Source organism: Ammospiza nelsoni, chromosome 15 (assembly GCF_027579445.1).
Source record: "Ammospiza nelsoni isolate bAmmNel1 chromosome 15, bAmmNel1.pri, whole genome shotgun sequence".
In the NCBI taxonomy this organism is placed as follows: domain Eukaryota; kingdom Metazoa; phylum Chordata; class Aves; order Passeriformes; family Passerellidae; genus Ammospiza; species Ammospiza nelsoni.
The window spans coordinates 1,685,320-1,702,728 of NC_080647.1; the positions used below are offsets into that span (position 1 = coordinate 1,685,320).

General features: G+C 39.5%; 1 protein-coding gene across 4 annotated transcripts in view; it reads right to left on the bottom strand.

Annotated features, from left to right (window-relative positions):
- The window catches only part of DIAPH2 (diaphanous related formin 2), a 171,291-nt gene that overhangs the window by 59,123 nt on the left and 94,759 nt on the right, over positions 1 to 17,409 (bottom strand). For all 4 annotated transcript variants that reach the window (XM_059483044.1, XM_059483043.1, XM_059483041.1 and 1 more), the window contains 2 exons: positions 10,030 to 10,193; positions 570 to 705 (listed from right to left, as the gene is read on the bottom strand). In XM_059483044.1, coding sequence (XP_059339027.1) covers positions 570 to 705; positions 10,030 to 10,193 — 300 coding nt within the window. The remainder of the gene's footprint in view (positions 1 to 569; positions 706 to 10,029; positions 10,194 to 17,409) is intronic.

A 17,409-nucleotide genomic window follows, 5' to 3' on the forward strand; every position in this document is an offset into this window, starting at 1 on the left:
CTCTGTCACAGAGGTCTCACGTGGAATACAATATTCCCCCAGCTGACAAGCTCAACACATTGCTTTTTGTCGTGCTGAAATGTCACTCTGAGCTCAGGCTCCCAGCTCAACTAGATTTTCCAGCTCCTAATAGGACTACAGGGAGAACATCCATCCTAGCACAGACCCCAAGCCCAAAAAGAAAGACATTAATTGCCACAACGCCTTGATTATAGAGATGTTTACAGAATGAAATTAACAACAAAGCAAGGAGGACACTTCTTCTTGGAAGTCAATCCATAAGGAAAAAAAAAAAATCAATTAAGTGCTACAAATGCAAAAAAGCCAATAATTCCCAACACCACGCCTGGAAAGGAACATTACACACATTAAGTGGCAGAAATGGGATGACATGACCAGGTAGGCTGAAACAAAACAGAATTTTCCACTTTGAAAAGTGAACTTCCTCCAGCTTTCAGAACAGCCAGCAAGTATTTCTCATATTGATCAGAAATAGCCTTCAGTTTATTACTCCTGACTTGGTTTTGCCTTTTTTAATGACAATCTCTCAGCTAAAAGCGCTGCCTTACCTTTGTTCATATCAATCAGCTGCTGCTTCTTCTTCTGTCTCTCCAGCCTCTCCCGCTCCGCCTTCTCCTTGGCCAGCTTGGCCCTCTTGGTCTTCTCCTCCAATTCTCTTCTTTTGTTGTTTTCTTTTAATGCCTCCTGCATCAGAGCAAAGGAATGTGAGTGTGTGTGCGCCGAGGAGAACCAAAATAACCCGGTTTGAAATGAAATAAGAGGAGAAGGAACCAGGGACTTGACCCAACACTTAGAGCACGGTCAGAAATCTTGGAGAGAACATAATGCACCACAGCATTTGTACATGTCAGAATTATTGATCAGAGCAATGAGAAACTGAAATAGCTTTGTATTTATGATAAGGAAAAAAAATTCTTTCCAGCAGCAACGTTTGTATTTTTGCCTATTAAGATTGCAATATTAATATTGTGCCATGCTCTTAGGAGGGATGAATGGGGAGGAAGCCAAGTGTCCACTGTGATGGAAATTCAATTACAAGTGGCTGAAACTCAGGTGCTAAAATTTAAATATAACTCATCAAATATTTTTGTTGATATAGCCAGTCTGGATGTCTAAAATTCAGAACACACAGGAGAAGCAATGGAAAATAGCTGAACTTTTAGGCTATGACTTAAATGTCTCTGAGGCAACAGGTTATACCTGAGTGTTGTTGTTATCTTATTGTATTTCATATTTCTGGAGTCCTGTTGTTGTTATCTTATTGTATTTCATATTTCTGGAGTCCCATCTTAAAGTCCATACCTTCTTGCTGGTCCTATTATGCAGCTCCTCTCTGCAGCACAGTTCCTCATGGTTTCCACAGGGGCTCCTCCTGGGCTCTCGACCCAACCCCCTTTTATCCCAGAGCCCTTCATGAGCTACAGCTGCTACCCAACCAAGGATCCCACAGCTGTAGCTCATCCAGAGCAACAGGACCCACCTATCTAATACATAGGACTCTCACTACATATATATATTCACAAGGACTCCTTTATAACAATACATATATTCAGGCCCCTACATTTCCCCCCTTTTCTTTTAACAATTTCTCAATTACACAGTTACAATATCCATATCTGTCCCAGCTCCCAGGCTGCCACAGCTCTCGGCTGTCCGGGGGATTCCATACCTAATACATATATTCAGGCCCCTACATTTCCCCCCTTTTCTTTTAACAATTTCTCCATTACACAGTTACAATATCCATATCTGTCCCAGCTCCCAGGCTGCCACAGCTCTCGGCTGTCCGGGGGATTCCATACCTAATACATATATTCAGGCCCCTACATTTCCCCCCTTTTCTTTTAACAATTTCTCCATTACACAGTTACAATATCCATATCTGTCCCAGCTCTCAGGCTGCCACAGCTCTCAGCTGTCCTATCTTCCACTGTCCCAGCTCTCCGGCTGCCACAGCTCTCGGCTGTCCGGGGGATTCCATACCTAATACATATATTCAGGCCCCTACACCTGAGGTCTCTGAGGTAATGGGTTATATATTTGCTATATATAGCAAATTAAAAATCCAAGACTCCCAAATGCTTCCAAATACAGAATAATCATTCAAGCAAGGGGCAGCATCTTTCAGTGTGCCATTTCAGGGGTTTCTTGAGGTCAAACACCACACTTAAGCCTGTTTTGCAGAGACTCTGATGGCACCCAGAGCCTCACTCCAAAACGCACCAAGAATTGCACCAGGAACTGCCCCAGGAAAACTGCGCCAAGAAAACTGCGCCAAAAAAACTGCACCAGGAAAACTGCACCAGGAAAACTGCACCAGGAAAACTGCGCCAGGAAAACTGCGCCAAGAAAACTGCGCCAAGAAAACTGCGCCAGGAAAACTGCGCCAGGAAAACTGCACCAGGAAAACTGCGCCAGGAAAACTGCGCCAGGAAATGCACCAAGAAAACTGCGCCAGGAAACGCACCAGGAAAACTGCGCCAGGAAAACTGCGCCAGGAAAACTGCACCAGGAAATGCACCAAGAAAACTGCGCCAGGAAACGCACCAGGAAAACTGCACCAGGAAAACTGCACCAAGAAAACTGCGCCAAGAAAACTGCACCAAGAAAACTGCGCCAGGAAAACTGCGCCAGGAAAACTGCGCCAGGAAAACTGCACCAGGAAAACTGTGCCAAGAAAACTGCGCCAAGAAAACTGCGCCAGGAAAACTGCGCCAGGAAAACTGCACCAGGAAAACTGCACCAGGAAAACTGTGCCAAGAAAACTGCGCCAAGAAAACTGCACCAGGAAAACTGCACCAGGAAATGCACGAAGAAAACTGCACCAGGAAACGCACCAGGAAAACTGCGCCAGGAAAACTGCACCAGGAAAACTGCACCAGGAAAACCGCACCAGGACCAGCACTGGCTGCCCCAGCACTGAGCCAGCTGCAGCACAAACACCACAAGCACCTTTTCTGCCAGAAAAAAAGACAACTGAAGGGCAAAGCCAATGTCTTGTCCCTTTTGGTTTTGGACAGTTCTGTCACTGCACATTCAATCCCACCTGACAGAAATTTCATTTTACTGCTGGAACGGGAGGAGATGCCCCCAGTCTCACAGAGAAAGCAAATATGAAACATCGTGGTTGCACTGGTAGCTCAGCAGCCACTGACATTCTGTGATCACATCACAGATTCCATCACATTTTCTACCAGCAGAATGAACTAAACAAGCTCTAAAGTTAAATTTTATCTGGAAATTCTCCTTGAGCCAAACTCTATGAGTTCTATCTGAAGGAAGATTCAGACAGCACTTCATAAAACAGAATGGATACCAATGGTGATTAAAAAAAAAACCAAAAGGCATTCAAAAGAAAGGTTTCATCTTCCTGGAGAACAACAAGATAAGAAAATATTGATAACTGTGTGTGAGAGGAGCCCTTTTTATCTATGTACACCCATCCACCTCCTGGAATGGACTTGCTTGTTGCTCCCCTCCATCAGGAGCTGGACTCTTACCCATTCCATATTTGTTATGTCATTTACTGCTATGCATTTAGTCAGAGTTAGCTGAAAGCTGGAAATAAATCATTGGCAAGAACATACTCCCACCTGCTATCAGAGTCAGGGCAGAAAGCAAAAGAAATCTATTTCCATCTACATTTATAAACATGCTTTATATTTAATTTAATATTGCTAACAAATTCGATCATAGTTTCTCAAAGCTGAAGGATGATGAATGTAAATAAAGAGAATTTTGACTCAGGTGTACAGTGGTTTATACAGTGGTTTATACAGCATCTGCTCTGCCTGAACTGCATCAATCCTTTCAGTTCCATTTCCTACAGTTCTACTGACAATGGGTTATTTTTCTCTCTCATGGCATGCTTTTATATTCCCCCAGACCTTTTCTCTTCCAAACATTTGAGTTGCAGTGGATTTCTTCTAACACAGAACAGTGCTATTCCAGATTAGCAGGGTTTTTTTTCAACTCTCAAATGCCAGTGATCCCCTTTCTGTGTAGTTTTACAGGCTGAATTACTTCAAAGGGTAAAGATCACTTTGAAAACTAAAAAAAAAAAATAAAAAATAGTTCTGTAATTGCTTTTAAAAGGGGGAATAAAAATCAGCAGTTTTGATACTGCAATACAGAGTGACAAAGAACTTACTACTCTTCATAGGGATCTACTGGACAACTAAATTTATTCTCCAATTAAAACTAAACTAATCTAACAGCTAGAAATCAGACAAAGAAGCAATCCTCTGGTAAGAATAAAAGCCCTCTCAACAGCTTTAGAGCACATTTTGAAAAGTACTCATCTAGATGCTGTCTTCTGAAAACACGTAAGTGCATGCAAAAAGAGAAATAATTTTCGAGTGAATCTCAGCAGACAGAAATATTTAAATGCATAAAACCCTTTTATTGATGGGCTTTTCATGACCCTCTGTTATTCTGGTTGGTGCATAAGGGCAAGCAGTTTTGCTAATTCAACAGCAAATTAAAAGTTAGACAAAGTTTGAGTGTGGGTTTGCTTTGTTATAATAAAACCAAAACTGAATTATTGTCTCTCCTAGCAGAGCAAAGAGCTTCAGCAAGGAATATTATCTCTTTTTAAGTGAGTTAGTTGAAGGAGCACACAGTTTGATGTTCCCCCTTGTGTTTATTAGGATTCACTGAAGTGCAGCTCTGGTACTCAGCACTGCCAGTTTACAGCTTGGCTTCCTTAAGAAGCAAATAAAAAATTAATGCATCTCTTGCATTCTGCACATATCTTAAGTTTTGACAGACAAACATATTCACACATCGACACGGTTGTAAATAGACTCTCGAAGGTAAATTATTAAAAACAAGAAGAAAGAAAACAAACTGAAATGCACAAATCTCCCTGGATATTAAAGATGCAGCTGGCTACAAAGCGGTCATGCACCAATAATGAGGCTGCCTGTGATCCCTCAGGCCTTCCCAAATTTGCTTTGCAACTGCAAAATATGTCAGCTGAACTTCCAGCAAAATAATCTTCCCCAGCCATAAATCGTTAGTAACGACCAGCTCAGATTATCTGGAAATTAATCTACAGAAATTCAGGTAAAATACAGCAGATTGAGCAATCAGTGTGCATGTAAAAGGGAGATCTTTCCTGGGTGTTCCTTGGAGGATAATGCATTTAAATACATTGTTATCCCCGTGGAAATAATGGGGAAGAGATGGCATTAAACAAGGGCAGAAAATTGAATTCCTGCAGGGTGGCAGTGGAGCACTGAGCAGAGGATGGGGATGGGACAGGGACAGAAATGTGCTGGGCTTGGACAGGGGGATTGGCAAGGGGAGCTGCCTGTCCAGGGAGGGACAGGGTTTGCTGCTGGCTGCAAAACCACCAAAAACTGCCCAGGCACACGAGCTCTGCAGTGCTTACTCACCAAATTGTTTTGCAGTGCTTACTCACCAAATTTAACAGTACCAATGAAAAGCTCCTTGGTATCACTTAATTACTGCACTGGGTAATAAGATGGAATCATTAATAAAGGGCCCTTGAGTGGATAGGTTTGGGACTGGTTTCCTGCTCCTGTCCATCAATACTTGGATAGCAGAACAAACACTCACACCTCGTTCAGGTTGTCCCTGATAGGGACCCAGAGCTGAAGTACACACACAAAAACAAAGCTGAATCACTGTTTTTACTAAAAACACACCCAGGAAAACAAATGTTGTCTGTTTGGGTACAACCTTTAAAGAGAAACCACAGCCCAGGGCAGACCAACTATTGTTTTGTTCCAAAGGGAATCTTTCTGGATCAAGGAAGACAAAAAACAGTGTTCTGGCACATCATCATGTGAGCACAATCCTTTAGACTTTTTAACAAAAATTCTTTCTAAGATAAATCTGTAAGAACTGTTCATACAAGAGCCTGAATCTAGTAAAAAACCTGAATTACTCTTTTTAGTAGCAAAACCTTGAATGTGACATGCTGAAAGGTTTCAAAGTTTCTGGGTAGAAAATTTTGACAGATTTTAAAAGAGACTGTGAGAATTACACCCAGTGTAGTATATAAGGACAAAATGTAATTAAATAACAAAATAAAACTGCCTGGCTTGGAAAGACTTTGCAGACTGCCTGCAAGACACGGTTGGTGGAAGGAAGCACTGCAGAGGGTGGGTGGCATTATGGCATTACAGTGCAAAGAAATCACAAATGTGGGAAAAACAACTGCAGGGACACGCTCCCACAGCTGCAACCCCTTCCTGGGGGTTCCTTACACCTTGCACTGTGCTCTGACAGGATCAGCAGCTCCATCAGCCCGGGCTCTCCCACACGTGCCAGGAGGGGAATGAGCTGTAATTGACTGCAGCAGCATCACACTAAATGAAGCTGCAATAATGCACTGATCAATCTGGAATCACAATTACGACAAACGCGGATTCCAATTATCAAATTATCTTAATGGGATATAGGAACAAACAGAATGACGAGGCTAAGGTGATACATGTGAAAGAAAGCTTGGAGGTGTTGGAGAAGTCAGGTTCATTCTAACACCAGGGTTTTCAGAAGGGTTTGAGTGCAGATGTTGGCAGCTGGAACCTGCACACATCACCTGTGCAGGGTCTCTGCTGCCCTGGGCACAGCCAGGTAATGAAGGCAAAGCCTCACAAGAGATCCTCAACAGCTTCAGCTCTGCCTCAGCCCAAATCCCAAACCAGGCTCTGCTTTCAGAGTGGAATGAGGATTCAAAATCCTCATTTAAATATTACAAACTTTCAAAGATAATGCCTGGAAATAATGACATTTCTCAGTTGGACTCACTGCTACCAGCTCTGAATATAAAACAGAAAAAAAACCTAAAGAAACCTTTTAAATCCTGTTCCTTTCAAGATGAGGAAATTTAACTTCATGGTTTCCTCTGGACCATGTTCTCCATAAAACTTGTGAAAATATTCCCTAATCAATGCCATCTCTACCCTGAAATGTGGCATCCAGTGCTTTTTCCCCATCCACAAAGAGCCACCTCAAAAGAGAAACAAGGTCAGAACAAAATCCCAACTCCAGCTGGGCAGTTATTTCTACCCTTGCCAACACAGCGTACTTGAACTCAATTTAATTTCTTTTATTGTTATTTATTTTTGCACCTTTTGGGGAGCTTCCAAGAGAAATGCCATCCTTGTGTTTTACACCATGAAGAAAGTACTTATCTAGCAGCACTAACCCCTGGTAAACAAACTGAGTTACTGCTCCTGTGTGAATTCCAGCACGTGCATCCTTTCCTAGCCCCCCCCAGTTCCTGATTTGTTCAGGATAATGATTAAACCCATTGTGTACACTCAGATGAGAACTGGGAGAGCTCACAAAAGGTTTGTATTTTGGGTTTGGGCAGGGGGAGGAAGGGTTTGCTGTATATTGTCTGTTAATAAGGACAGTGTTTCACTTTTGGTACCACCTCTTGGGAAATTTCGCTGAAGAAAATACTTCTTGCTCATTATTCTTGATTTTTTCCCAGCTTCCTGCTAGCTGGAAACTGTTATCTTTCAGGCTGCATTAAAGAACTGTTACTTTTTAGGCAGAAGGGATGAAGTGTATTCCCAGACAAATAACCAGAGAGAACAATGAATAAATAGAGCCTTTCTTTTAAACCACTCCTGAATTACAAACACAATTTATGAGTTTGAAAGCTGGGAATTTAGCCTGCCTATGCACTGTATTTCATGGTAAATCAGATGTTTATTATGTATTTATTTATGTATTGTAGATTCATTGAGTTGTATTACTGCAGCAAATGACCTGCTGCATTCCAGGGACACTTCAAAAAAGCCACCACAAAAACCACTCCTGAGTCACAGAGCCTGAAACCTCCTTTGTAGCAAGTAATAAACAAATATTAGGGAGAAGGAAGGTTTTCACAGGTCCATTTGTACTCAGGATGCTGAATGCACTTGGGAAAAGCTGCTTGGTATGAAGGAAATATAACTGATATTCCTGTCCTGTCTGGGGCAGCGCATCAATCTCACAAAATCCTGGAGCCCAGAGAGGTGGGCACCAATAAAAAGTGTTCAGTTTGCTGATCATTTAATGTGCCTCCTCATTTTGGGGAGATTTTCACTTTGTGGATGCTGCCCTGAGGGCACACAGCAGCCATCAATCAATAGCAGTGCTGATACAAAAGGACAATTTATTTCACTGGGTTTCACCAAAGCCATCTCTCATCCTGCCGCCTGATGAGTTACTCACATCTGCTTAAACACTGCCTGGAACTGGAACAAACCCTTGTCCTCAAAGTGCGTTTACAATGGACTTTAGGATTTAATTCCCTATTCAAAGAGCTGCATTTACACAAATGTGAGGGAGGCAGTCCCCACTGATAAAAGTGTCTAGCAGATAAAAAATATCACTCCAAACAAAACAGCCTCTCTGCATTTCATGCAACTGGACCCAAAAATCCCTTTTCCTGCTTCAAAAAAACTTTATTTTTCTAGACTCAAAATTCACCTTTAAGACCATCTGCATTAAAGGCAGCCCACAGAGCAAACAAAATCTAAAACATTTAAGTGCGGTTTTAAATGAAAAAGAAAAAAGGGAAATTTTAAGGAAAAGAATTTTTTTTTTAAGAAAAAAGGAAATTTTCCACTCTAGTGCTGAGGTGAATATTTCATACAACTTCCACAGCACAGGAAAGGAAGTTTATGCTCATTTACAAATGCAGGAGTGACACATTTGGTGGAGGTTTTCAAGTCCTCTGCCACCAACACAAACAAACACTGAGAAAGTGACAGCCTGAAAACATTACAGGTCACTTGATACAGAGTGTGAGACAGCAAGTTAAAGACAAAAAATGGCAAAGAACAAACTGGCATCTTGCTCCAGGCAGGATTAATCATTATTTGATAAGAGCCTGATCCTTTTGGGCCTGATGTTGTATCAGGTTGTCCTCAAGGACAATGGAAATTTGTGTTTACTTGCAATGGAATAAAGGACTAAAAATCTAAAAAATATTTCTTCTTCAGAAGAGTTCTAAATAATAAAAAAATATTATTATCCAGTGGATCTTTAACTGCAAAGAGGAAAAAAAAAGAAAACCCACAACAAATAGAGGAAAAAAAACCAAGCCCACACCAAACCACCCTTTTAGGTACTTGCAATTCCATTTGCAGCTGGCTCCAGGAGAATACACCTTTCTATTTATTCTCAGCTTTGAATCTGACTCATGTTCAAAGGGGAATCCTGTGGAAATGTTTATTTAATTGGAAATGTTTATTTCATTCCTGTGGTCCTGCAGCCACCTGGAGGACTTTGGAGCCTCCAAACTGACCTGGCTCAAGGCACAGGAAAGGAGAATTATTCAACAGACAGTTCTTGTTCTAACAAGGACATAAAAGAATGGCAAACAGGATAAGATGAGCCATCAATGGTTATAAAATATCTGGAATTACACTTCAGCCAATCAACAAAACTCCAAAAGAAGCTGATGGAGCCCTTGGAGGGAGCAGGGAGGTGTCAGGAATGGGAACAGGGCAAATTTAACACAGGGAATGGTTGGAGATGTTCTCTACCCCACTCTTATCTGATTGCTCCTCAATTCTTATCAGTACTTAATACTTTTTCAAAGTAAATCCCACAGATTAAAGGAATTTCAGCATATTTTTTCTCTGGGGAAACTTCTTGCAAGCATCAAAATGTCGCAAAAAATCTTAATTATTTTTTTGTAAAGTTTCGCCCCTTTTACGAAAACAAAAATCTTTCACTGTGAACTTTTAATGTTTGCCCTGGTCCGTTAAACCTGATTCATTACATTGCTAAAATATCAAAGTTGAATTAAATTTGGCTCAACGTTATCCACAGTTGAGTTGTCAGCTTAGACACTGGAGGACAATATGTCATGACAAAAATCTAAACGGTTCTGGAAACCTTCACTCAATTTCCTGCCATGGAACAAAACACAAAATTAGCATAACAGAAAAAACAGAGAGACAGGGAAGAGTTAAAACTGGGGGAAAAAGCTATAAGAAAAATGTTACATAACATTCTGCAGGTATTACTCACCAAGAACAGAGTTCTGAAGTTGTTCAGATCACCAAAGAATTCTTCTATGCTTATTGCTTTGGGATCAAAGGTGAAGTATTCTCCCAGATTTTCGTACAGTTTTGTCATGTTGTTGTGCATGTTGGACAGTTTTTCATATTGTTCTCGGGCACTCTCAGCAAAGCTGTGAGGTTTTGTTAAGGAAAATGCCTCAAATGCAGCACAAATAAAGGAATAAAAATAAAACCCCAGTAAATAAAGGAAACAGTATACAAGGAAAGAGCTCTCAGTACAAAGGTTACAACTGCAAAATGTGCTTACAAATATGACATTTTTATAAATATTATTAATAATATTAGTAATATTAGCATTTTATGAATTAACATTATTAATGTCTGCAAGTTCATGGCAATACTTCCATCAAATAATCCCTTTCCAATGGTGAACATTTGCCACTGACAGAGAACACAACTTGCTCTGCAAAATTTTTAAATGCTGTAGGCCTTTTTATTTGAAGAGATGACCAATTCTATAAAAAGAATTCTATGAAAACACCCGGTGAAATTCAGTTTGCTGTGAGAATCTACGGTCTCAGTGCTCCAGTGAAGCCATGTCCCCCACCTCACACACATATTTTATATAAAAATGTGCATAACTACCAATGACAAAGTCACACAGCATGACATCTCATTTGCTTTGCCTTTTATCACAGAATTCTTCTCTGTGGTTCCTTCGTGCCCAGGCACACAGGGCATGCCTCGGGCTGCCTGTATCAGGTTCACTTTCTGAGGCACAATCCCAGCTCTGTCACTTCACCCAACTAACAAAATGAAATATCCACCCACCCATCCCAGCAAACTGACAAACAGCTTTGAGAAATTATTACTGACAAAAACACCATGGAACAACACAAGGCTTGTTTTCCTTTCCTTAGGAAGTGTGGAAGCCTGGAAATGAGACTGAGATGGACTTTCATCCCAGCAGCCATCATTAAAAGTTTGATAGAATGCTTCTAAATAGAAAAATATGGTGCTTTTTTCTCCCTACGTGAAAAAAAACTATATAAATATATATTTATAATATCTCTAGAATAGATATATAAATAATAATATATATATTTAAACTATATTATATATGACTATATTTTATACATATTTTTACATATATTATATATACTTTATATATATTTATAAATATAAAGTCTATATAATATATATTTTTATATATCTATATATAAAACATATATATTATATCAAACTATATTCTATATATTATAACTATTATAATATATAATAAGCAATATATAATACATAATATATAATATATAATATATAATATACAGTATATAGTATATAATATATATTATATACTATATATTATATATTATATAATATATAATATACATATTTTATATGTTTATATCTATAATAAATATATAATATATATTTGTATATATAAATATATATTATATCAAACTATATTTTATATATTATAACTATAATCTATATAATATAGTATATAATATATAGTATATAATATAATATAATATATAATATATATTATATTATATATAGTATATAATATATAATATATAGTATATAATATATAATATATAATATATAATATATAATATATAATATATAATATATAATATATAATATATAAGTTATACATTTTATATAGATATATAAATCTATGTTTATATATTATTATATCTATTTTTATATCTGTATATTAAAAACTATATTACGTATATATATGAACACAATTATTTTGGAACTGGAGGAAGGGTGCCAGCTAGTAAAGCTTTCCCTCAAAGCAAGCGCATTTTAGCCTGCTCTTTGTTCTGTGGGGTGGTCTGGGGCTGCAGAGTCACAGAGGACTGGGCAGAGCCCACCTGCTCCAGGCTGAATCTGCTGCTGTTCCATTGAGGATGATGAAGGAACGAAGCACAGCAGAGGCTCCCTGCGCTGCAGAGCCCTGCAGAGCCCATGGCTGCTCCTCTGGCAGCGCCTTCCGTGGCAATTCTGGTGGAGAACGGGGCACAGCTCCGCTCCAGCCTCCCCCCAGAGCTCCCCCTCATTTCAGAGCCTGCTGGGTCACATTTCTGATCGCTGCTGACACCCCAGGCTCTGCAAACCACACAGGGCACAGACGCACAGAGAAAGCCTAAAAAAACCCATTTACTTTTGAGACAGGACCAAACCCAGAAGGGATCCTGCAGAAAACAGGCAGCAAATTGCAGGGTAAAGCCTGGAAATGCAGGTGGAGGTTCTGTTCTCAGTGGTTCTGCAGCTCTTGGGGGCTGCTGAGCACATAAAGGCTGTCCCTGCACAAGGGAAACAGAGCTGAAAATCCTTCCATTGGAAAGGGGGCAATATCCCACCTGGATGTGCCCATTTTAACTAAGAGACAGTCATAAATAAATAAATAAATAAAAATTGGTTCTTAAAAGTATGATTGAAAACTTTATCAATATCAATTTTTCCAAGCAATCCTCCCAACTAAAGCCTCGGTGGTCTAAGAGCAAAGCTGGTAGTTCCTAAATTTAATTTAAAAACAGAAACCCACTCAGTGATGGATATTAATTTATAAAATCAAGATTTTGAAACATTATCTGCCCAAACAGTGCCACAGGAATGGCAACACCTAATTCTCAGTTTATTGAAAACAAGTTTAAGCTGCTTGATTAGAATTTCAAGCTTGGCCTGTTGAGCTGCTCATCTCAAGATAAACCTGGCGCAGTTCAGTCTTCAGTGACATTTAACTGCACAAAAGGAAATGAAAGTTTAATGGCAAGAATACATTAAATAGGTAATAATGGCACATTACTGAATTATTGAGCACAGACTAAAAATTTCAGAAAAACACGAATCGCCTTCGAGTCAGCAGATTGCTGTTGTGAGCAGCTCACCAAAATAGAAATATATATAAATGTACCAATTAATTCAGTGGATCCTTTAAAAAACAATCTTACATTATGTGATAAAAACCCAAAAATGACTGAAAAGTCTAAAAAAAAGAAAAATACTTGGACAATTCCAGATTTGCAGCCTATTCTTGGAGGCAGAGCTCCCAGCTCTCCACTGGTGCTGCACTCACGTAACAAATAACAACAGTAAGCACTAAAAAAACCCAGCAGTGCCGCTGAAAGGAGATATTTTAAAGCACCACTCTAGAAATAGACACTGTAATTTCAACATTATTATTTTTTATCTATTAAGCACCGAACTGCAAGTAAAAAAATATCTTTAACAGATGGGCTGCAAGACAAAGGGGTGGCAGCAAGACAGATGAACAGGGTGAGCCAAGGGAGAATTGAGGATTTCAGCTGGGCTTCATTTTGAAGAAAAGGCAGAGATGCAAAGACAATAGTTCCCAGTCATAGAACATGCAATATTAAAGTTACTGCCACTCTGTGCTTCATTCAACCTTCCTACTTCGAACCTATTAGTAGTGGAAAACATCCCCTGGAAATGTGGTGATTCAGGCAATGGAGTGATCCAGGGGAGCACAGCCAGGTGTGCCAACGAATTTCATTAAAAAATTCAGTGAGGAGTCTGAGGTGTGTCAGCTTTGTGTAACAGCAATCCCTCATTCCAACAGATTTCCTGAAGAGAGATTGAAGCTTTGCCAAGTGCTCATTTAAAAATTCCAAACTTGGTTTCACTCTCACCACTCCAAACCAAACCAAAAATCAGTTTTTTTTACAATCAAGTTTAAAAGTGCTTGTTCAAGTAGCACAAAGTACTTTATTCAGAAGTTTGGTTTTCCCACATTTTCTTGTATGCCACTGCAGAGCAGGATTCCGGCCTGAGGAACCACCAGGCCTAAATATCTGTTTTAATTTGTTAGACGAGAAAGTTTGAGTCAATGGTGTCATCTTTAATGAAGGATGCACAAGAGCTCTTGATTTCTAATCTCCCAGCTCATTCATAATAGAGCCAGATGTGCCAAAAATTTTCATGAAAAAAATCAGTGAGGAGTCTGAGGTGTGTCAGCTTTGTGTAACAGCAATCCCTCATTCCAACAGATTTCCTGAAGAGAGATTGAAGCTTTGCCACGTGCTCATTTAAAAACTCCAAACTTGGTTTCACACTCCAAACCAAACCAAAAATCACAGATTGCCATTGCAGAGCAAGATTCTGGCCTGAGGAACCACCAGGCCTAAATATCTGTTTTAATTTGTTAGAGGAGAAAGTTTGAGTCAATGGTGTCATCTTTAATGAAGGATGCACATGAGCTCTTGATTTCTAATCTCCCAGCTCATTCATAATAGAGCATTCTTTGAATTGAACTGTGGCAAAGCAAACAGAACTCGCTAACTGAAGACAGAAATTCAGCTTTAATAGCACTAAGTCATTCCCACTGATAGCTCTATTTTCACCTGCTATCAGGATGTAAACACATGCTAACAATTTCATCACTCACTCCATCCATAATGCATCTCTGTGACTGCACAGCAGCCAAGACTTCTGGAGCATACACAGATAATTATGAATCACAATTATATCCCTAATCTTTTCCTCCTGTTGGAAGCCTTTGCAAAAACAAAACAACACAAAAAATACCCTGCAGAAATCTTCACTGCAATACACTCCACCCAAATCAGAAGCCAAGAGCCATAGCAGGAGCCCAACTTTGTGTGTGCACACAGAATCATGCGCTAACTGGAAAGCTGAAAGATCCCCCAATAAAATTCCATAAAAAGCTCAGTGTGAGAATTTCTTTCTCATTACAAAGCAAATTACCTCATCATTCAGGGTTTGACAGAACAGCTCAGGAAAAACCCAAACAAAGCAAAGCAAAGCACAGAGGAGCAGGGGATTCTCAGCAAGGAGGGCTCTGCCTCCCCCTTTGTCCCTTAGTACCTGAAATTATCATTAACTACCAGAATTATGTAACAATTGCATTCATTGGAAAGAGCCAGGATTTCAGTGGGTTTTGTGTTTGTGGGAATGAAGCACAGAAAGGTCACAACCATCCAAGAACAACCCTGGCTAAACCTGCTCCTTCTCCCAAAATCTCAGATAACAATTAATTCACATTAATTAATATGAAGCTTTCAGACTTGTGCCTAAACAGCCATAAAACTTTCATCTTGGTAAACACTAAAAAATCTGTCAGTGTTTACTTCCTCCCAGCTCTAAGCAATCAATTCAGTCCCCAACTTTGCTGCATTCAAACTTCTCTGTAATGAAAAGAATTTCCATTGATTCCACCACATTGCTATGCACAGGAGAAAGCTTTTGTCAACATCATTTCAATATTACTTTTTTATTTGTACTTCTGTTGATGAGGACACAAAGATCACTGCTCAATTCTCTAAACCCAGAGGAAGTCTCTGGGCAAAAACTGATAAACAAGGGCCGACTTTGAAAATATTCAGTCCAAGGACCAAAGCCCAACAGAACTTAAAACTTGAACTATTTTATACTGGGAAAGTTGGCTCCAAGATATAGGTGGTAAATTAGGAATTTCCTGTGGTAGCAAAAAGAAAATTTTCAAAATAAATAAGAGCACTTGGCTCTCCAAAGAGAATACAAAAGGCAAAATTTCTAAAGCCACAGGCTAGAGAGAAGGCAAGACCTTTTCTATATAAAAAAAAAAGCACTCCAAAATTAGATCCAGGCATTAACCTAAATTAACCTGAACCACTTGTGAAAAAGAAAAATTGCTGAACTCAGAAGTTTTTTTCCCATTATTATAACAGAGAAACAATCCCCAAATTGCATAGTCCCATTTTAAAGAGAGTTTTTAAAAGCTCTACAACCACTGAAAGCAAACCAAACCTTTCACCCTGGCAAAAGAAACTCTTTATCTCCACTGACGCCATCACCAGAACTTTGGATTTGCCTTCATACTGCCTGACACCAAAAAACACCTAATTCTTAATTCTCAGTTGTGATATTCTGATTTTTAACTAATTTCAAACAGCATGAAGAGTGCTATTTGTAGCTTTTCTCCAAACTCAAATATCTTTTTCATTTTGTGGTGGCAAAACAATTAATCACTATTCCTGCATTAATTAGAAGGAACACAGAACATGATAGCCAAGCATGTATCAGACAGAAAATGTTGCCAGAGTAATGGATTTGTAGCATCCCTTCCCTGGAGAACAATTAGATAAAAATCTCTTTAGATGAATAAAAACAAGAAGGGAACAACACAAATGCAGCTTGTACAAACGAAACGCTCTTGTAAAATTTGTTTTGCATATTATATTCAAATTGGTTGTGACTGTTTCAAATCACAAAAGTGTTGACACGCTCTAACAATGTTAAAAATCACTTTCTAGGTATTTCAGCAAAAGCCTGGTGGCCACTGCTAGAAATATTCTATTAGCTCTGGATCCCACAATCAGGTGCCCTAAACAATAATTACAGCTCGGTGTGCCCTGAGTCTTTCAGGGAAGCTGCAGCCACCTTCCCTCCCTTTGATCAGGCAGCTCTCCCTCACTCCAGCTGCCTTTAATTAATGTCTGAGCTGTCACTGCAGCTGCTTCTCACAAGCTTCAATCACATCTGATGGTTGCTTCAGCCAGAGAAAGTTTCTGGTAAAGGTTGGGGAAAGAAATGAGAAATTCCCCCCTGTATTTTTAGGTTTCCTTTAAGGCTGCCATGGCAAGAAATCCTCAATTTCTTGTTTTGAGAAATCTGAAAAACTGCTGATTGTATAATGTTTCAAGAGCCCAGATGTTCCAAACCAAGGAGGAAAAGGAATTTTATGTCACCTGAGGGAAAAAAAGGCAAATTGAGATTTGTTTAGCACAAACAACTGTTGCAATGAAATGTTCACAAACTCAAGAATATGAGAAAATGGAAGTTAAAGACTATGCTAAAATAAATTTATTTTGCAGGTGCCTACATAAAACCACACATCAGATATGATTTGAGTCAGGTGGGGTATATCCCTTCAATCATCTTTCCTCTCCAGACATGGTCCCACATTTTTGGGCAATTATTAAAAATAACTTACAGGGCAATGATTTGCCAGACGCTCACCACAAACAGCCTTGGCCCCAGTGACTGGGGTTAACCCAAGGAAAAGTCAGGAAAGTGAAAGGATCCCTCAAAATCCCAACAGGCACTTGAGAAATCCCCTAAAGAACTCTTCTGGCCAGAGGGAAACCCAGAGCAGACTCACAGGCAATGGGGACCTGAAATCCAGATTTCCTTTGCTCACAGGCAGCTCTTGCTGCTCAGTGGCATCCTTCCCCTCCAAAACACTTCAGCTTGTAAAAGAAAACGTTTCTGTTTGGAAAACAGAACTGCAGAGGGCAAAAAGCAGCTCCATCAACACCAAGAGTTTTGCTAAAGCAGAATCTCGGGACACTTTGATTTTGGTATCTAAAAGCTGCAGCTCCAGGCATTTACAGAGTGCACTTCCCCTTCAATTTCT